The sequence below is a fragment of the Moschus berezovskii genome, chromosome 7, assembly GCF_049115385.1.
Source record: "Moschus berezovskii isolate FMDL1 chromosome 7, NW_MosBer_1.0, whole genome shotgun sequence".
In the NCBI taxonomy this organism is placed as follows: Eukaryota; Metazoa; Chordata; class Mammalia; order Artiodactyla; family Moschidae; genus Moschus; species Moschus berezovskii.
Window position 1 is genome coordinate 76,302,658 of NC_142466.1, and position 22,095 is coordinate 76,324,752.

Here is a 22,095-nt window from a genome sequence, read left to right on the forward strand (position 1 = left end):
GGTGAGAGCTTAGTAAGCCAGGCCCCACCAATGCAGACAGACTCAGGGTTTCCCAGACTAAGTGTCCTTTGAAGCAGCTGCCGCAGTGACAGAGTGGTGACAGAGAGCTCCTGAACTACCACAAAGTCTCCAAAGTCTGGGTTAGCATCCTGGTGACAGGCAGGGCCCAGCAGGGCAGAAGCACAATTGCAGCTCCGTGGGTTTTCCAAGCCTTCGTCAGAAATGATTGCTGAACAGCAAATCCCAACTTCACATACGGCCCCATTGGAAAAGCGCTGACAAAGGCCTGGTTATGTAACTGAGATGGCAAATCATTAACACAAATGCTCTGCAACAGAAGCAAAAGAAACACCCCCTAAGGCCCAAGTCATTCTCCAGAAGGAGATCACACAGAGAGTTGCTTGCCTGGCCCAAGTAAGGAGAAAGGATTTTCCTCCCCAGAAAAGACTTCATTGAAAACCTTCAGAGAACACCCCGCCAAACTCAAGGAGCCAGGCCAAGTCCAAGGGAGCTACCCAGGGCCGGGGCTGTAGAGTCTTTTTTCCTCCCTGAGAAGGTGCGGGGAGAGGCCAGGGGCCATCAGGAGTTTACGGGCACCAGGCACTCGCACATAGAAAGGGGATGCCTGTGCTACTGGAGGGTCCATGGGGCACCTTTTTAGGCAACTCCTCCTTGGGCTCCCCATGGTCACCACACAGCCAATCCTGGATAAATGATGTTAAAAGAATACATTTTTCCTGCATCTCAAGCTCTGGGTCCTCAGGGATTTCCAGAGGACCAAGAGGAGATGTGGGTCACCAAGGCAGAGGAGAAGGTAGCGGCAGGTCACCTCCCCCTAAGCAGACCCACCTTCCTCCTTGACTTGGTCAATTCCTCTGCCTGAGTCCAAGAGACATGTTTCTTTCAGTTAAGAGTTAACACCAGCCCCCAGCCATGAAGAGTTAGTTCCCGCATAGATTATAAATCGGTGAGGGCTTCATAAAACACCGCTGAATAAATAGGCTGCTTTAAAGGCCCTTAAATGTGAATCTAATTTTATACTGCTCTTTGAGTTGGGAAAGTTCCTAAATGTCAGTCCATGTATGTGTCCTGGTGGCTGCCCTGAATGGAGGCTTGTGTAGACAAGATCCACCTTCAGGGCAAAATTCAGAGCCTTCATGCCACACACCATCCCCCGCCTCCACCCAGCCACACACCTCAGGCTGTCTGAGCTTTTGACTTTGAACCCAGCCCCGGAGAAGAATCAAGGCCTTCACAGTGACCCCAGGTCTCCCCCTGATGCCATCCTCCTATATAAGCCACGAGAAGGTAGCCTCACCAAAGGCCAGCTCCCGTCAGCTTCTGCAGCCTGGATAGTTGGGACTCAGGTTCTGATCTTCTTCAGAGCAAACTTCAGACACGGTGCCAGCTGCTCAACACAGCCTCTGGCACCTTCCCTCCAGGCACGGGGCAAAGAGCACTGAACCAGGCTCCCAGGCTACAGTGCCTCTCCCAGCCCCACTACTCACTGGCTGAGGGAGCCCCACTCCATCACTTAACCCCTCTGGCCCTCAAGCTTCTCTCAGGGAATCCGGATGAAAACCACTGCCAGCCTGCTTCACACAGTCCTGCGAGGAGGAAATGAGATCAGGGTGTGAAATAGCACTTTGGAAACACAGAACTCCACGCCTGTACCTTGGGTAATTACTGTAGCTTCAGGAGGGTGCCCTGAAGCCACGTGCTTGGAGGGCCCATAACCCCGGGCCAGACTCAATCTGTTCCCTGCAAGGGTCTCTGCCTACGGCTAGGTAGAACAACATAATGACTGGGAAGGTATCCTTGCTTGAGGTGAGGAGGCTGGGGACTGATATTTGTCTGGACAATTTTTCCAACGGTGGTTGTTGTCATTTCATCGCAAAGTCATGTCTGACTCTTTGCAACCCCATGGACTGCAGCACACCAGGCTTCCCTGTCCTTCACTATCTGTCAGAGTTTCCAATGGTGTCAGTTTATTCCAGGATTTGCATAGCCAACGAACCCAGCACTAGGTCAGGGAGTCAAGGTGATCCAAGAGGGGTTAAAAGTCAAGTTAGAACACAGGACACATGGAGCACTCTATTCATGGTACCAGAGACTCTGCTCCACTTATAAAAGTTTGCTGAGCACTTCCATGGGGTCAAAGACTCTGTACACACTTTGCTTACATGGTCTTTTTGCATCTTCCAGGACCTCACAAGTGAAATTCCATGACCTCCATTTATATGATTAAGACAATGAAAGATTAGAGGCAAAGCTACTTGCCCAAGTGCACACAGCTATGAAAGGACAGAACCAGAAAGCCCATGTCCTGCTTCACTCAAAAATCTATAGTCCTGAGCACAAAACCAGGTGCGTGCTGGCTCTAGTTGACAAAGAAGGCTTTGCGAAGAGGAATGAATAGTTATTTATATGTTCATTGATTTATGTTTCCCACCCCACATAATGCCAAAAAGCTTTAAAGTTGTGTTTATAATAAAAGGTGTGCAATAATTGTAAAAGATCAAAGCCCAGAGAGTAGAAAGAAAAGGTGATGATACCTGACGTTTGAATTATAATGTTCTGTTTAATCATTGGTTCATTCAGTCATTCATCTATCCATTCAATAAGCATTTATCGACTATCTCATAAGGTACAGATCCTGTGTGGGATGTATTGAGCTGAAAGAGACCCCCCTGACCTCAAGAAACTGAAAACCCTGTGTGTGTGTGTGTGTGTGTGTGTGTGTGTGTGTTGAGAGAAAGGAAATGAGACAGTCAGTCTTACAGTGTTCTCTGGAAGGAAAGCATGAACACCAGGAGCATGGGAGTCAGCTTCTTTCCCAGATTTGAGGAGTCAGAGGTTTCCTTGAAGGATGTGTTGGAGATGTTGGCAAGTCCAAACATTTCAGACATCATAACTCCTAAGCACACAATTTAATTGAGTTTTCTGGCAGAAAGGGGAACTATGATCTATTCCACAGAAGTCTAACATCAAGGGAGACTTCACTTCCCTGCACTCAAGTCTGAGGTCATCTATATCCATGTTCTAGGGACATGGGCTGTAAACGGCAGTGTCTTCCAGAATGGGTGTGCAGACAGTGCAAACCTCCATAAAGTGGCTGTGACTTATAGTAAATCCCCAAGAGAGCCTAGGACACTGGACCACCCGCTAGTGCAGACACTGAAACAGGAAATCAGACTAACGCAGTTGGCCTATGTGGCTTTCCAGTTCTCAAATTTGGTGTGGTAACTGAGCAGAAGAATGTAGGAGTGGGCAGTAAGGAAAACAGAAAGTGAGAAGGGAACATGTTTTGTTTCTTTGAGAGCCTGTTATGTACCAGGCCCTGCACTAGGTGCTTCATCCAATACTTCAAAGTGAATTCTTCAAAGTGAGTGTCACTTAATCCCATTTACAGGTGATGAGTTGGGTCACACAGAGGTTAGTGGCTTCCCCAGGTCACATTGTGGCTTTCCTGTTGGCTCAGATGGTAAAGAAGCTGCCTGCAATGCTGGAGATGCGGGTTTAATTCCTGAGTCGGGAAGATCCCCTGAAGAAGAGAATGGCTACCCACTCCAGCATTCTTGCCTGGAGAATTCTATAGACAGAGGAGCCCAGCCGGGTTGTAGAGTCAGACACTACTGAGTGACTAACAAGGTCACACTGCTGGAGTTCACTGCTGAAGGCCTACAAATTGAGCTGGCCCTGCTTAAGACAGCCCATTTTCTTGAGCTGATCACCCACAGCTCTCAGCCGCTATTCATTCTAGACTGCCTGATCACCTGATCCAAACCACTCACCTGATGGAAGAAGAAACTGGGGCTGACAGATGTAAGTGACCCAGACCAGGAGGAGACCACGGTCTTGCTTGCCTGACTCCCCAGCAGATAACCTTCTCCCTTACACCTTTTCTCTCCCAGCCTTGCTCATCCTGGCAGAGCCACCAGCCAAGAGCCCCCTACTACTTCTCAGAGGTAAGGCGCTTGTACTTAGACTTGAGTACAGGGAAGTGAAGCCTCCCTTGCCACCCTTTGCCTGCCCTCCATCTCAAATACATGGCCACTTTTTGTAACCCAGAGGGCCACACACAAAATCCCTCCAAGACATCCAGGACCTTATCTAAAGGGAGATGGTGTCCAAAAACCCCATCCGTCTTTTATCAAGAGACAATCTCCACCAATCGCAGGGAAGACAAGAGCAGTGAGAGGGGGAAAACCCTTCCACCTACCTCCTCTCCCCCGTCCCTGGGATAGGGATATATATAAGCCCTATTTATTTATTTATATAGGGCTTCCCTAGTGACTCAGAAAATAAAGAATCTGCCTGCAGTGCAGGAGACCCAGATTCAATTCCTGGGTCAGGAAGATTCCCTGGAGAAAGGAATGGCTACTCATTTCCAGCATGCCTGGAAAATTCCACAGACAGAGAACCCCAGGCTACAGTTCACAGGGCCGCAAAGAACTGGACATGACTGAGAGACTAACACACATATATATACTCATGTATGGAGAAGTAAATGGCAGCCCACTCCAGTGTTCTTGCCTGGAGAATCCCAGGGACGGCGGAGCCTGGTGGGCTGCCATCTATGGGGTCGCACAGAGTCAGACACAACTGAAGCGACTTAGCAGCAGCAGCAGCAGCATGCATACCCAGGGGGCCCCTCACTGCAGAACAGGGTGCATCAGAAAAAGAAAACCTATATGATCCCTTAGTCCTGAAACCAGCAGAGCTGATCCACGGGGCTCCACTAAGCCTTCTTTTAAGTATAAAATCATTAGCAAATATTAAAAGCTTAAAGCTGGCCATTCCTGGTCTGTCTCATTTGTCTTCAAAAGTCAGCATCTTGGTGACATGTGACCAGAAGGACATGGAAGAACTTTGGCCTCCGACCCCTGACCCTGACCTCCAACCGCTGCTCCTCACGCTCCATCACTGATGGCTGAGAGGATGATTATCCTAAGAAGACCACTCACCCAAAAGGAGTGAGCAAGCTATGTTTGCTTGAGGGAGCAAGTTACTGTGTGAAAAGCAACTTTCCACCGAGTTGTGTTTGTCCACCAGAGCACTTTGGAATCTTCCCGTTTCATCATCCTCCTGAGATTGCCTCTATTTCCTCCCCATTACCAGAGGCAGCTGTTGATCTCGGTTCTAATGGTCTGGTGATTCTCAACAAGCTCCTGTCCACCTGCTGATGGCCTTTCTCAATCACAAACCTGAACACGCAAGACTGGGCTTTCCCCTCTTATTCTCGGTCGTTCCCACTTAGTAAACAATCTCCCTGTTCCCCTCCTCCCCCTCTAACCAGGCTCCTCCTTAACCCTTCCATGCACAGGCAAGCACGTGCACTGGGTAGTTTTCTACTTACTAACTTCCCAGCTTATTTACCAAAACATCCGGCCACGATGAAGAGCAAGCATACACTCCTGGTGCAAATTCAGAAAGAGACGTCTGAAAGTCTGGCTTTTTTGCACTGGAACTGTCATTTTTTTAAACTAGGAACGTGACCCTGTGTAAACCAGGACACTTGGTTATTTAAAGAGAGAGGATGCAGAAATCCAGATGAGTCAGCTTGATGATAAGATAAGCTTCCTGCAGAGGAACTCAGCTGAACTTGTTTAAACAGATGTCCGAGTCTCCATCCACTACCGAGAAGCTCTCCCCACAGGGTCCCCTTCAACCCTGTCATCAGTTCCAACCAGGCTGAAATCCACAGGGCTCCGATGGCTAAGCCAAAAGTTCTCTTTGTTTGACCCATCAGAAGAGAGTTTAATAAGCAAATTAACTCTTAAATGAGATCTTAGGGTATGTAACCACCTAAGAATGCTTTCAAATTGTGGTGCCGGAGAAGACTCTTGAGAATCCCTTGGACAGAAAGGAGATGAAACCAGTCAATCCTAAAGAAAAGAAACCTTAAATATTCATTGGAAGGACTGATGCTGAAGCTGAAGCTCCAATCCTTTGGCCACCTGATGTGAAGATCCTGCTGCTGCTAAGTCGCTTCAGTCGTGTCCAACTCTGTGCGACCCCATAGACAGCAGCCCACCAGGCTTCCCCGTCCCTGGGATTCTCCAGGCAAGAACACTGGAATGGGTTGCCATTTCCTTCTCCAATGCATGAAATTGAAAAGTGAAAGTGTAGTCGCTCAGTCGTGTTTGACTCTTAGCGACCCCATGACTGCAGCCTACCAGGCTCCTCTGTCCATGGGATTTTCCAGGCAAGAGTACTGCTCACCTGAAAAGACCCTGATTCTGGCAGGAGGAAAAGCGGGCAACAAAGGATGAGATGGTTAGATAGCATCACCGACTCAATGGTCATGAATTTGAGCTAACTCCAGGAGACAGGGAAGGACAGGGAAACCTGGCATGCTACTGTCATGGGGTCACAAAGCATTGGACACAACTTAGCAACTGAACAATAACAACAGTAGTATAGTTAGTCTGAAGGTGGTAAGTGCTTTGGAAAAGTTGGGAAGTCCTGAAGTAGGGGGCAGGAAGGCACCCTGGACAGGGAGGCTCTCTTCAATTTGCTGACATCTGAGTGGAGAACTGAAGGAAGGAAGCAGGGGAGAGAGACACAACAAGCCCTGCAAGGACCCTGAGGTGGGAGCCAGCCAGGTGTGGTCAAAGAAGAGCATGAGGCCAGGTGTCTGAAGCAGAGTGGGCAGGGGAGAGCAATTGGAGGGGAGGTGGGAAAGGCAGCCAGGACAGACTTCGTCAGCCTCCCAGGCCATTACAAGGGCCCTTACCTACTTTACACATTTTACTGCATTTGTTAAGTAGGACTCTATAGTTTAGATTTTTTTTTTATTCATTTAGATGAGTCTCCCTTAATTCCCCAATTCAGACAGTGAAAAATCTGCCTGCAATGCAAGAGACCCCAAGTCCATCCCTGAATCGGGAACACCTCCTGGAGAAGGGAATGGCTACCCACTCCGGTATTCTTGCCTAGAGAATTCCATGGACAGACCATGGGGTTGTAAAGAGTCAGACACGACTGAGCGACTAAGACTTTCACTAACCCCTAATTAATTCAAATTAGAGGAACTTGGTCCCAGATTGATGGAGGGATGCAAGAAAATGCATAATGAAATCTGAAGAGGCCAAAACTGGGAGGGGGGAATGGCAGTACCTGGACAAACCACAGGAGCGGAGGAGGCTGCTGAACATACTGAGATCAGGCTCATAGTTTCTGCTCTCAACTCCACTCCCCATGGAAGGGAGAGGACCCTAAGAAGGGACTGGACCAGACAGTGAAAAGAAAGTGAAGTTGTTCAGTCATGTCTGACTCTTTGCGACCCCATGAACTGTAGCTCACCAGGCTCCTCCATCCATGGGATTTTCCAGGTAAGAGCAATGGAGTGTTTTGCCATTTCCTTCCCCAGGGGATCTCCCCAACCTGGGGATCAAACCCAGGTCTCCCGCATTGCAGGCAGACGCTTTACCGTCTGAGCCATGCAGGTGCGATGATAACGATAGGGTGGCCAGTTCAGAGACTTTGCGTGGATATGGTCCCCTAGGATCCTGCTCAATTGCATCCGGCCACTGAGAGGAAGAGCAGCCTGACCTGAAGCAGAGGACTCTGGGAGAGAAGGCATCACTTCTCCAGGGTCTGCAAATGCTGACCAAAAACACCCTCACCAGAAGGTGACACTGGAGAAAGCCAGCCAGGCAGAAGTCTCAAAAGAAGGACGAAAGCAGAGTTCCTGGGAGAGAATGAGCGTGATTCCAAGCATGTGCCCAGTGGAGTTCCTAACAGGACATGGCCATGGGGAATCAGCTAACCTCAGACACAGTCAGAGCCCAGAGCCCTCACCTGCCTATCAAAGGTGGAGGAGTTGCCTCAACAGTAAGGAAAGGGTTTCAGGGCCACAGCCCCAGTCTGACAGAGGGTAGAGAGAGAAGGGGGCAGATTTTCTAGGGAAGCAGCCCCCAGGGATGGAAGTTAGAGGTCCTCCAGACGATGAACAGAACCCGAGGGGATCCCTGGGAACACCCATCTCCCACTGGAAATCAGTCACATGATCAATTACACTTATTCAGGGGGAGGGGACAGTCCTCCCACTGTTCTGAGATGTAGAGTCCCAAGTCCACATGGAGATGCCTAGGATAGGGCCAGACTAAGCTGTGCCCCCGATGCCTGGGGTAGAAGGCAGGGCCTGCTCTCTGAGCGGGGTTCCTTTCCCCAGGCAGACTCAGGGCAGATGATGGGGTGGAGGGGACAAAGTCCCACCAGCCAGCCAACGCCCAAAGAGTGATGAGGCCCACAGCATTAGCTCAGTCCCACCCTCCCTGGCAGCAGAGAGGGACCCAGCAACTCTGTCTGCTCCCCAGACTGCCCTATCTTTTTCACAGATACCCTAGGGCTGGACAGAGAGATGCATGGGTTTGGGTGAGTTTGAGGGGCTATTAGAGGGATCATCACCGTCCCCTGGGATGACAGCATCTGTGGACCATTTCCAATCATCAAGAAAGTCGGGTCTCCACGCTCTGGGAGAAAACATGATTTCAGCAGCCCCCCAGGTAGAAATGCTATAAATATACTTTTGGGGGGCAGGCCTTTTTGTCCTTCATGTCACTGTGGCCTTGAGCTCACCCAGCTTTCTAACACAGGGAGAATTAAGAGTGATTTCAGGTTTCTGGGGCCCCTGGAAAATAAAAGGCCTTTCATCTTGCACTGAGGATAAAAACGAAGGATGGACTGGGCCAGCGGTGTCATCCTACAAGGATTTGTTTGGCCAACAAGGCTGGACTCTGGTTTGAAATGAAGGAGAGTGAGAGCTACGGCCTTTATTTTAAATTGTCAACTTCCCGAGCATAGGTGGGCAGGGGAAGAGGGGAGAGAGGTCAGCCCACTGAGCAGGCTTGGAAAAAAATTAAGGAGGAGGTTTTCCTGAAAGCCTGTCTTCCGGCTGCAAGAGCTTCAACACTTGAATCATGCCAGCCCTGGTGACTCCGCAAACTCCTGCAGAGATGTTAGATGAGGATTACTCACTTCCGCCCAGTGGGTGGTCCCAGTGGAGGAGGTTCTGTCACCTCTGACAGCCCAGCAGGACCCAGGTCAAAGTGGTGACTCAAGAGCGCCCTCCCCAGGAAGGGAGGCCAGGGCCAGCTCCGTGGGTGCTCCCCCATGGGTGTGGACTGCCATTGGAAAAGAGGAAATGAGGCAAAGCATGAGGGGCGCCACCATCAGCCATCCCTAGAATGAGCCCCAGGCAGCAGTCTGCAGCTCTGCATAAGATGCTTGGTGAAAAACTGGAGCAACCTAGCAGAGTGGCAGTGTTTATTGAAAGAGAGATGAATTCCATCTCCTTCCAAGTTATTCAGTGCCAGGCTGGTGAGTTCAGAAATAGCTGGCAGTCATAGAATCACAGAATCCTATTGTGGACAGGAACCTCAGAGAGCAGTGCCTCTGACCCTTCCCTTTGTAGATGAGGAAAGTGGGGCCCAGCAAGTTAAAGGACTTGCTGATCGCCATGAAGGGGCTCTCGGGGCCCCACTGCCCTGCTGGGCCTTCTCTGCATTCTCGAGTGACCTTCTTCCCTCCCATCCATGGAGCATTAGCTTCCCTCGCTCTGGACCCCAGGTCCTGCTCCAGCTCAGATGCCTTCCTGCAAACCAGGGAGTGATGCCCCCTCCTCAGGGTCCAGGGGGGTGCATGGATGCATGAGTTGAATAGTCCGTGCAGCTGCCACGCTCTGGACCACACCTGCAGGTATATGACCCACAGGCTACCTGGATGATTCCTCACAGCCCCTGCCCGAGGTGGGGCCTCTCCCCTAAGCATCCTCTTCCACAGCTCACCTGCCTCCACCTCCCCATCACAATGGCAACCTGCCCTGTCTTCCATCCACCTGGGGGTGATTAAAGCCCCATCATCCATTGTCACTCTCTGCCACCAAAGCCCTGTGGTCAGAGAGCCTAGGATTGAGAGCTTGGGCTCAGAGATCATCTAGAATACAGTGGGCAAACAGCAACCCAAGGGTCAATTCCATCCTGGACCTGTTTCACTGAATTCAGTTTGATTGGAGCACAGTCAGCTCCATCACTTACTTACTGCTACTGGCTGTTTTCAAGCTACAATACAATGGCTGAGTTCGTAGTTGCAACAGAAATGGCATAGCCCAAGAAGTCTATTACATTAATTACTTGGCCCTTGACAAAAAAAGTTTGCTGATCCCCAATCTAGAGAAACGTTTCTGAGGCTCAGGGAAGCTCAATGACTTAGCTAGGTGAGCCAGAGTTAGAATCCAGGTCCCTGCACACCCTCTCCAGGAATACCCAGACTTCTGGAGGATAGAATATGGACTTGAATTTGTCCTCAGACTCCCACCACATTGACAGCCCTTTTTTCCTACAGGGAAATCACAGGGCAGATGGTTCTGCTCACAAAGCATCAAGGTGCTTTGACTCTGAACCCATTCCCAAAAGCTAGAGTTGAAAGCCTGGGGTTCCCACTCTGCAGAGAGTTCCAAGAATCCCTGGGAGCAAAGCCTCTCTGGTCTGGCCTTGGGCCCCACCAGGGACCCCATGCCAGCCTGCCTCCTTCAGTTTCCAAGGCCAATCACGGCATCCTGGTCTCAGTTTTGAGCTGGTGCACCCACAGCAGTGCCACATCTGCCTTCCCGCATGGAGAAGGGGCAGACACTCTGAGAGTGGACTCGGGAAAGCATGACATTTGGATGTTCTGTAGCCAGTGTCCCCAGCGACTCACAGATCAAATCAACTCTGTTCTACCAACAGAAAGTTTCCTTTTTTTCTCTCCCCAACCTTGCTTGTCCACTTAACTCCACTTGGCAATGCTTCCAAGAGCACGGTGCAAGGGCTTAATGGTGGGCATTTCTTGTTTCTGCCACAGGGAATCTGTGAAAGTTTCTCAAGACACAGAGGAGGAGGAGGAAGAGGAAGAGAGAAGATCCAAGGATGGACCCCAGAGCAGTTCCTCCAGCTGCCAAGAGGAGGCGCCCTGCCTGCCAGGCAGGGGCTGAGAATCCAGGCGCAGAGTCAGGGAGCCACTAGCGGGAGGCAGTGGCATGGCTGAAGGGAGGGCGTGGTTGAAGGGAGGGGAGTAGCTGAATGCGAGGGTCCTGGCAGGGTATTCCATTCAAGCCCAACCTCTTATGAGGCAGGGCTGCTGGCCACCTTACACGGATGAGAAACTGAGGCGTAGATTGAACGTGGCCACCGAGTTGGTGAACAGCACATTTGGAATTCAGTTCCAGGTCTGCCTCAACACATCCTCTTTCTGATCCTTGAGCTGCGTGGCCCCTTGAAGGTCTGGTGGAGACAGCCGGGCCAAGCTAGGGCCTGGGGATCAAGTTCTCGGAAGGCCTCGCAAGAGCAAGGTTGGGTTTCCTGGGAAACCTGTGCTCCAAACAGGGCCTGGGGTGCAGAGAACTAAGATAACAGTTTTGTCTCTAATCTCTGAACAAGCAAGGGCCCAGCCATGAGGCTCACACACTAGGGCCACGCAGGGCCAGAGCATGGTCCCCTGGATGCCAAGTTCTCTGAGCCTCTGAACCAGCCTCCTTGGATTCCCCACCACCACTTTGGGTCTCTGCTGGGCCTTTAGCCTCGTTGAGTGGTCCTAGCTGCATTGAGAGGAGGGCGGCGGGAGCAAGAGCCAGGTCAGAAGCTGAGGTCTGGGTTCTTAGCAGAACCAAAATCATCCCAGGTTGGAAGCTTCCCCCAGGGGGAAGAAGCATCTTTATAGGGTTTCAGTCTGTACAACACACTAGATCCTAGAAAACAGAATAAAACAGGCTTCTAAATGGATGAATGCCCTAGATCAGGAATCCCCGTGAGATGAGTGGCAAAAAAAAAAAAATCCTTATTTTATAGATCTTGCTGACTCTGGAGTAAAGGCACAGTGAGCCTATACATCATGTGTTTGACTCCCCAAAAGAACCCAAGAGTAATTCTGACTCTCTGGTGGTGGCCCCTACCACTCTTGTTTTGATCTTTCCTGCTTCTCTCCCCATCTCTGCCCCCACAAGCCTAATCTCAATGTCTAGGCCCCAATGTCTTAATGTTACTAAGATCCATTTAAATCATTAAACTAATTAGCATTAAGAGAGTAAAACTTTATTCTTCACAGTTTTATTTACATATTTTAGAGGGTCACGGAGAACAGGAATTGTCTCAGCCAAAGGAATGAATGTTTAATGGTAAAATTTTAGCTATGGGATACCTGAGTGGGAAGATGTTTTAAGTCACAGTAAAGCTCTTCAGCCTCTATTCCTCCTTCATAAAGGCAGCTCTGTTCCTTTGGGGAAATCATCTCTCCCCATGATGCAAGACAAGGGCTTATCTCCCATTAAGGATGCCACAGTGAAGAACAGGGAAGCCTGGGGTACTACAGTCTATGGGGTTGCAAAGAGTTGGATCTGACTTAGTGACTGAACAACGTGACACCCCAGGGGGGCAGGAGATAGGAACAGGGCCCCAATTCAGCCAGCTGGATGATGGTTGTTGTCATTCATCACAAAGGGGGCAGCACTCTGACCTTGTAGATTCTGTTTTCTATCCTTTCTGCTTTCAAATGTCTTTTGGCCCAAACCTCCTTGGGTGCCCCCCCTGCCCACTCTGTGGGCCACCTGCCCCAAAGGTTTATAAGTCTTTGCTTATAAAGTCTTTTGCTGTTTGCAAAGGATATGGATTCCCAACTGAAGGGGCATTCCACCTTGCTCTACCCACAGGAAGGCTAGCAGTGGCTGGGGAAGAGGGCAGGCTGGCTCACCACCCCTCCATCAGAGGCTGGGACCCAGGAGGCCATGTCCCTGCCTTCACAACCATGTAAAAAAAACAGGAGTCCCCACAGGATGACCAACTGTGCCACCTCAATGGGCCAAGCAGGCATCCTTAAAACAAAAACATCCACGAGAAGTGACATCAGGCTGTCTCCCATCCTCCATCCCCACGGCTACTTCCAGTTCCTTTCGGTTTGGGGCCAGCAGGCACTGGCCTGTTTGGGACGGAAGGGAGGAGATGACCGGTGAACAAACGAGTAGGCTCAGCACAACCAGGAACTCAGACCCAGGGGATGTAAAATCGCCTCCATGCAGAGCTCCAACACCTGCCCCGAGGACACACAGTGGACAGACACACGTGTGTGCACATGGACACACATTCTCCCAGAGCTCCCCAGGAAAGCAACGGAGACGCTGGCACCGGGCCAAGAACAAACCAGGGGAGGCAGCACACCCAGAGTGAAGCAGAAGGCAGATTGCTTCCTAGTACGTTTATTGGAGCCTCGGCTACGCGTGATACCAGTCAGGAACTCCCTTCCACGACCCCGTCAGCCCGACTGGGGCAGAAGCACAGGGAGCCCACCTCCTTCTCTTCCCCCGTTATAGACAACATTATTAAAAAAAATAAATTTTACAATAATACATTTTCGCTCATCTGTTAGGTATTATTTCCATAGGTCCTTAAAAAAAGGAAAGGAGAGGGAACCACACGATATATGTATACGGATGTGTATATACATATATGTTGAGAAAGGAGCCGCATTATGTACATACAGTGGGCAGTGGGCGCATGTCTCAGAAATGCGAAGAGAGAAGGTGGGCGAGTAAGGCGGGGAGGTGAGCGGTGGAGGGAGGTGCAGGGACCAGAGCATGGTGCCGGGAGACGGCCCACGGTGCCTCCTCCATCTCTCCCGGCGCCTGGCCCCTCCCTCCAAAGGGAGACCCACCAAAGGGACCCACAAGAAACCAAGGGAGTGGACAAGGAATCATTTCTCTTTGATCTCAAAGGAGGTTCTTTGCCACCAAGGAGGAAGAAGCCGCCTTGAGGTGGTTCCCAAGTTTTGCTCCCAACCCCCAGCGGGGCCTCCCAGACAGGCTGGGCTCCCCAAACCCCATCGGAGCTGCCCTCCCCCCCATGCTACAGTGGGGATCAAGGGGAGAGCACCACACCGGTCCACAGGTCGGATCCCGCCCTCAGAGAAGGGAGGCGAAATAAACTCCATCCTGGAAGCCAAGTGGAGGTGCTGACGGTGCCCAGCTGGACCCCCAGGGGCCAGCCTTGCTGCCCTGCTGCCTGCTGCCCCCTGCCAGTCCCCAGCAGGTCTCCTTACTGGGGAGCTTGAGAAGAACAGCAGCCATGCTGGCCCTGCCCATGTCCCTGGGCAGTACGGGTGTCATCTGGTCTCATGTCAGCAGGGTCCAGAGAGGAAAACCCCCAGAGAAAAATGAAGGGTATCTCTAGACCTGCCGTGTGCCCTCCTCGGCACGGGGCTCCCCCGGCCAGGGGCCCTCTGGGCCAGCTCTCAGGCTGCCCGCCTGCTTGTCTGTTTGGTTTAGAAAAACTTCTCCAAAGAAGAAACCTGGGAGGAGACAGGTTCAGAGACAAAGTGGGAAAAAACATCTTTTTTTTTTTTTTTTTTTTGCAAAGTGTGTGTGTGTGTGTGTTTCCATTTTGTCAGGCGGGTGTTCTCATCCATGTAGCTTTCAGAAATCTCCCGACGGGATCCCCAGAGCCTACAAGGCCAGCTTCAGCATCAGGAAGGATGCAGCGGTCAAGGCAGCCGACGGTCTGGCTCTGCGGGGGCCTGAGTTAGGTTTGATCACCCTTTTACTCCCTGGGATGATATTGGTCGTGAGCTGCGGCCAAAAGGAAGAGAGAGAGAAGCAGAGAAAAAGACAAATGAGTCAATAGGGCTGGGCTTCCCTGGTGGTTCAGACAGTAAAGAATCTTGTCTTCAATGAGGGAGGCCCAGGTTCAATCCCTGGATGGGGAAGATCCCCTGGAGAAGGGTTAGGGTCCCCACAGGAGACCCTGCATGTGAAGGAAATGGCAACCCACTCCAGTATTCTTGCATGGGAAATCCCATGGACAGAGGAGCCATGCGGGTTACAGTCCATGGGGTCGCCAAAAGTCGGACACGACTGAAGCAACTTAGCATGCACATAGGTATAGTCCTGTGCTGGGTCTCCCTCAAGGAAGGGCCCAGGTCCTTTTCCATCTCTCCACCTCTGTGGAGGGTCCCAGAACCAGCACGGAGCAGGCTGATGGGTGCACATGTCTATAGAGTCAGGAGGGCTTGCCAGGATCTCGCATCAGAGCAGCCTGAGCATCTCCCCCAAGAGGAAAGGAAAGGCCCTGGCTGTAACTTCTACACTCACCCATCCTCGCCCCCCACAGAGTGAGCGCCCACCCTGGTTCAGGCGGCCTGGAAGCTGAGCTAGCCCAGCCTGTGTCATGGAATCTGGGGGCTCCAAGTCCAAGGCTCGCCTGGAAAACAAGCCCCCTCCCCGCTCAGCACCTGCACCCACCCCCACTCTGCCCCTCACGCACCTCTGTGAAGCACATGCTTAACTCTTTGGAGTTATTGGCCTTCAGCCCCTGCTCCTGTGGGAGAGAAGACACTAGTAAGGGTGGGTGACATGGCTGGGTCTCTGGCCAGGCTTTGTCCCCGGATTCAGATGGGATCCCACATTCCGCAGCCGTGCCATCCACTGCTGGCATCGCAGGGTACACACAAAGAGCACTGGCAACACAAGGGCCTGCGCCTCCTCTGACACCTGCAGTGATTAAGTCCTGTCTCCTCTGGGCTCCTGAAGAAGAGAGTTCTAACTCTGCTGGCCAAACACACACAGCATCATAGAGTGATAAGGTGTTTCCAGGTTTGACTACCACATTCAGAGCTCCACTTGACGAGGCAAGAACCAGACTTTTTTTCCTTGCGTAACAGCAGCTCAATAAACATTACACAGCAAGTACCCTACATACAAACAAGTTCCATTCTGAGAACACGTTTCTAAGTCCAATTTGTTCATTAAGTCCAACAATGTTTGCCTAGGTACCCAACTAACTCGGCTATATGGTTGTTGCTATTCTTCAGTCGTGAAGTTGTGACTGACTCTTTGCGATCCCATGGACTGTAGCACACAGACCTTTGTCCTTCACTGTCTCCCAGAGTTTTCTTAGATTCATGTCCATTGAGTCAGTGACACTATCTAACCATCTCATCCTCTGACTTCCCCTTCTCCTCTTGCCTTCCATCTTTCCCAGCATTAGGGTCTTTTCCAATGAGTCGGCCACACAGTACTGTACTGTAATAGGTTTATACTTTTCATACAAATAATACATAAAAACAAGCAAACACAAAAAATAAACATTTTTAATCTCACAGTTCAGCACCTTGAAAAGTACAGTAATATAGTACAAGAGCTGGCATACCGGGGCAGGCGCTGAGTGATAGGCAAGAAGAGTTACTGCCTGCAGAACGGTGAGGAGAGGGGAGATGGCAGAAATGAAGGATCAGCAGCAATAGGAGGTGGAGAGCAAGCTGCAATTTCACTTACACCTTACATGAATGGACATATGAACACACATTCACTTTTTGAAAGTTTGATCCCTGAAGGTTCATATGTAGGGGACTTACTGTACTCAGTTAACATTTGACAACTGTCATTCATTAACAAGTCTGTGAATGAATGAATGAATGCTGCAGATCAGAACAGACACCCGAGTGCCAGCTCCAGAAAGATCACGAGTCCTCACTGGGCTCATGGGGAAGACAGCTGTGATTGATTAGTGATGTCTGCCACTGGGGCCGGTTAGGCAGACATCTGGCCAAGGTATCAGGTGTCAGCCATTCCTCCAAAACAGATGTGTGGCACCTGGGAGCTCTGTGGTCCAGGTGAGGAATGAGAGCCAGAGGGTGTGCATGGAAATCAGCCCTTTGTTGCCATTATCATAATAGTGATCCACGGGAACCAGCTGGGGGGTGTGATGTTTCTATCCTGGCCACTGGCTCTGGCCACCAGAAGCAACTGGAAAGCCCAAGAAATTATGCCTAAATCACTGCTTCTGGCCAGAAGTATTAATAATACCTGAAACGTTACAGGCGATCTACCACCCAGGGCATCTGGTCAACTAAACAAGGCCCCAGCTGTCACACAAAGGCCCCGGCCAAGAGCAGAGTCACTAGTGACAGTGGAGATGTGATCATGGTGACAGTGGGCACAGCCGAGGTGGAACCAGGGACAAGACCTAGAAGATCCTGTTTAAGGCCACAGCACCAGGAGCAGCAAGTGCCAAGGTCTAGCCCAGCCAAGCCACCAACCTGCAGGGACTCTGCAGAAGGGCGTCTGCTCAAAGGCTCCACAGGATCCAGGGACTGGATTCCACTGCCCAGGACCAAGTGCAGCTCCAACCACAGTGAGTCCGAGGACATGAGGGAGCAGAGAGGGAGGGAGAAAGTAGAAGGGGAGAGGGAGCTGACGGCACGGTGTGGGGGGTGGGGTGGGCGGGAGGGTTGGGAGGGGGGAAGGGAGCAAAGGAGGAGGAGCGGGAACAGGGGAGAGGGAGGAAAAAGAGGTGAAGGGGAAGGAATAGGAGAGGGCCCTTCACCCCCTCCTGAGACCCATATTATTGTGAGAAAGTGGTGCTATCTCCCAGGGCCAGGGCCAAAGGACTCCGACCCAGTGTGTGGTCTCTGGTGGGGCCACAGGGACTTGGTAGGGGAAGGACTGGCTCCATAAAGATCACGACAGGACCCTCCTCAGGCTCTATCAGTGACCCACCTGGGCTCCATCACCCACAGAACTTGCCCAAGCCCTTCTGAGCCAGTGGCATTTCTGCCAGGCAGGCTTCAGGGTTGACTTGGCCCACAGTGAACGTGTACTGAGAGGCCCAGTGACACACTGGGCTTCCTCTGGCTGTCCTCAAGAACTGCCTTCAAGTGCTGCAAAATCCACCTGATAGATGCTAACCTCAGAGACCCATCCCAGCCTTTCCTTTTTAGACTGCAGGGTCCTAAACCTTTGTGTCCCTCCTATGGATAAGCCCTGTTATCCAAGGAAGGAAGGGCCCCAGACACCACAGCCCAAGGCTCCAGTCGGTTCAGCCACTGACCCCAGGTGAATCCCTTCATCTACTGGCACCTCAGCTTCCTCGTCTATAAGATAGTGATCTACAGTCAAGCAAACCTCACTGACCCACCATAAAGATACATGAGACCATGCATCAGTTCAGTTCAGTTCAGTCGCTCAGTCGTGTGACCTCTTTGTGACCTCATGGACTGTACCCTGCCAGGCTCCTCTCTTCATAGGATTTTCCCAGCAAGGATACTGGAGTGGGCTGCCACTTCCTCTGCACAGACAAGTTCAAAGGCCCCTGAACGCCCAAGCATGACTCAGAGCCAAGCGGAGCCTGCATTCAGCACACTCCCAGGACTGGGGCTGCATGGTGAGACGGGGTTTAGCTGGCGGACTGTGGCTACCCCATTCTGGAAGCAAAGTCAGGGAGAAGCCCCAGCCCCATGGAGGTCCCACCCTGCCACCTGACTTCCAGAAAACCCAGAGCAGAGAGTGAAGGAGTGAAGGTTTAGGAGCCTCCCCCAAGGGCAAGCCCAAGACATCCCCCATCCTCAGTCCTAGGCACACAGAACAGTGCAGGTGTTGCTGGTCAGCCGACCTTTTCTGACAGTGGCGGATGGAGGAGATGAAGAGCTAAAGAGTTTCCACTACCCAATGGCCAAGGCTTAGGCTAGATTCACCACCTCCCTCATCATTAACTCTCCCACTGCTCCCCGCAGGAAGTTCCAAAGATGAATGAGTCACAGCCCTGTTCACACCCTGATGAGAGAAATAAACACCCACACAGTCACCTCCATACCAGTTCAGCTAAGGCGGGCGGTGGGGGTGGGGTGGGGTGGGGAAGGGGAGAGGCTGTGTCCTCCCCAAGCACCCCCACCACGCTGCAGGCTGTGCTCTGAGGCCACACCCCACCAAGGCCACCTTTGATGTCCATCTCAGCCGATTATCTTGGCAACAGGGAGGGAGGAGGATGGCAGCAGAGATAAGGTTCATCCTTCTAGAAATTTCTCCCACAGAGGCCCTTTGCCCAGGAAGTTGGAAGGAAATTATCACCTTTTTCATCTTTCTGGCCACCTTTGTCCACACTCCCAAAGCCACATCTGGCAGTGCCAGGGCCTTGTGGGTCTGGCCCAGGTGCCAGGGACCAACTATAGTGTTATCTCTATGGGAAGGGCTTCCTTGGTGACTCGGATGGTAAAGAATCCACCTGCAATGCAGGAGACCTGGGTTCAATCCCTGGGTCAGGAAGATGCCCCGGAGGAGGGCATGGCTACCCACTCCAGTATTCTTGCCTAGAGAATTCCATGGACAGAGGAGCCTGGAAGGCTACAGTCCATGGGATCTGAGCAGTTAACACCACCACCACCACCTCTATGGGAAAACTTCTGGCTGGAACTGGCCGATCCTGTCTCCCACCTCTGTTCCTGCCTCCACCCTCCCCACCCCACCCGCTGCCTCCAATCCCAGTGCCCCTGGCCTCAGTGCCTCCCCCTATACATGCCCAGTAACTCCTCATCCTCCCCTGCCCGCCACCTCCCTAATACAAGCCCTCCTTTCTTACTGATGACTATCGACTATCACTGGCTGTCGCAAAGATCTGCTAACAGTTCCCCGGCCTCCTTCGCTTGACAACCAATCTCCACCTGCTGTCAGATTATCTTCCCAAATCACACTTCGCATCATGACATCCCAGTTCAAAAGCTTTCAGCAGCCTCTTCACAGTCACCACTTCATCCTGCTAATCAGGTTTGACTCGCCACCCCCTTCTTCCCATATCAGAACTCTGTGTTCTCACAAACTCATGATCTGCGTTCCTTTAGGTCAGGGGGCTTCCCTGATAGCTCAGTTGGTAATGAATCCGCCTGCAATGCAGGAGACCCTGGTTCGATTCCTAGGTTGGGAAGATCCACTGGAAAAGGGATAGGCTACCCACTCCAGTATTCTTGGGCTTCCCTTGTGGCTCAGCTGGTAAAGAATCCACCTGCAATGTGGGAGACCTGGGTTTGATCCATGGGTTGGGAAGATCCCCTGGAGAAGCGAAAGGCTATCCACTCTAGTATTCTGTCCTGGAGAATTCCATGGACCATATAGTCCATGGGGTCGCAAAGAGTTGGACATGACTGAGCGACTTTCACTTTCACTTTCAAAGGTCAGGGGGAGATGTTTCTACAAAGGGTCAGAGAATTACAATTTTAGGTTCTACTGGCCATCACGTCCATCCCAACACAACTCTACCTACAGCACATGGACCGTATGTGACAACTGGGTGGGGCCATGTTCCGTAAAACCTGATTTATCCAAACAGGCAGCAGGCCAGATTCGGCAGCAGAGCCCCTCCTCAGCTGCTCTGCGCTGTCCTGAATCCCTGCCTTGGCTCCCTCCTCTCCCACTCCTCCCCATTCCATCCATATGTCTGCATCCCTACATCATCCATCAATTCTCCCTATTCCTCCTGGCCCAGGAGCAAGGTCTGCCTGCTCCATGAGTCCTGTGCTTCCAAAGCAGCTTCCTCCTCTGGATCCCATAACGCCTTATCTGTCCCTTGGTGCACCCAACACTTTCTGCTCCATAATTCTCTGAGCCAGCATGTACTCTGACCCTCCCACCAGTATGAGGACCAAGGTACAGGCCTCACATGCTGGTCAGCCTCAGTGTCTGCAACAGAGTGACATGCGGTAAGAACTTACGTTCAGTAAATGAGTGAAGGTGTTGATGGATGGATAAATGAATGACTACAAGGAAGAGAAGAAAAGAAGAAGCACGGGAGCCTCTCAAAGCTTTGAGTTGGGCCGAGTCTGTAAATAAGAAATATATTGTCTACAGCCATACCACCCTGAATGTGCCTGATCTTGTCTGATCTCAGAGGCTAAGCAGGGTTGGGCCTGGTTAGTACTCAGATGGGAGAAATATATGTATAATAGGCATATAGAAACACTGATGGCCTCTGGGGCCCATGCTCTGATGGCCATAGGCCTGTGTGCCCAGTAAGAGACCCATCCAGAGAACAGGGAGGAGAAGGGGGAGATGGAGGTGGGACTCTTGGCAAGCCCAGCAAACTCATTCTTAATTCCCCCAAATTTGATGGGCAGCAGCAAGACTGAGAGCAGAAACTGGCCGAGAGAGACAAGGAATGCAAGGGAGAAATTGCGTCACTAAGGCCCTGCAGCCCTGGGGAAGATGAGACTCCAGGTGACCCGACGGGGCCTGCAAACTGGCCCCGAGTCACCCACAGGGAATGCCAAGGACACTAGAAACAAATCAAGTCCAGGGAAAGCGTGAACCCACTGCCAGTGTGCCCCGCCCACACTGTGCCACCCTGGTCCAGGTTCCATCACATGATAGGACAGCCTTCTACCCAATCCTCCTGCATCCTTGACAGAAAGACTTCTTTACCTTCACACCTCACAGAACACGGAGGGCATCAATGAGAGGGAGGGAAGCTGAACAGAGTTGCCTGCAACAAAACAAACCATTTTCTAGAACAGAGAGCAGGAAGTCCCCATAAATCCAATGATCAGGACCCTGGGCTCTTTTTGTCAACCTGTGTGGGGCATCCGCTTGATGCCAGGTGCTAGGCACTTCGTTATAAGGGCTACCAAGGGGGGTGATTTTTCCAGGAGTCATTTGTGGATGTGAGAGTTGGATCATAAAGAAGACTGAGCATCGCAGAATTGATGCGTTCAAACTGTGGTGTTGGAGAAGACTCTTGAGAGTCCCTTGGACAGCAAGGAGATGAAACCAGTCAATCCTAAAGGAAATCAACCCTGAATATTCAAAGGACTGATGCAGAAGCTGAAGCTCCAATACTTTGGCTACCTGGTACGAAGAACTAACTTATTGGAAAAGACTCTGATGCTGGGAAAGATTGAGGGCAGGAGGAGAAGGAGGGTGACAGAGGATGAGATTGTTGGGTGGCATCACCAACTCAATGGACATGAGTTTGAGTAAGGTCCGGGAGATGGTGAAGGACAGGGAAGCCTGGCATGCTGCAGTCCATGGGCTCACAAAGAGTTGGACACGACTTAGTGACTCAACAACAACAACAAAAGGGGCAATGCAGCTCCTGTCCTCCAGGGATGCTCGTCTGGTTGGGGGAGCAGAACACATCCTGATGTGGGCCAGAAGGTGTCAAACAGGAGCCCTAAGCAAGGAGAAGGCAGCTTGGCCAGAGCTGAGTCAGGAGACCACCCGAGGGACAGCATCCAAGGAGGATTCAAAGGCAGTGAGCTGAAGAGAGGGGAGGGAGACACCCTCCACTCAGAGGGACTGACAAGTTC

The 22,095-nt window shown here is 51.5% G+C and overlaps 1 protein-coding gene across 4 annotated transcripts in view; it reads right to left on the reverse strand.

Moving 5' to 3' along the window:
* Window positions 1–13,214: 13,214 nt before the first annotated feature.
* GFRA2 (GDNF family receptor alpha 2) overlaps window positions 13,215–22,095 on the reverse strand; it is a 227,732-nt gene continuing 218,851 nt past the window's right edge. For all 4 annotated transcript variants that reach the window (XM_088838008.1, XM_088838007.1, XM_088838009.1 and 1 more), the window contains 2 exons: window positions 15,291–15,344; window positions 13,215–14,596 (listed from right to left, as the gene is read on the reverse strand). In XM_088838008.1, the coding sequence (XP_088694134.1) occupies window positions 14,474–14,596; window positions 15,291–15,344 (177 nt within the window). In that variant the 3' untranslated portion in view covers window positions 13,215–14,473. The remainder of the gene's footprint in view (window positions 14,597–15,290; window positions 15,345–22,095) is intronic.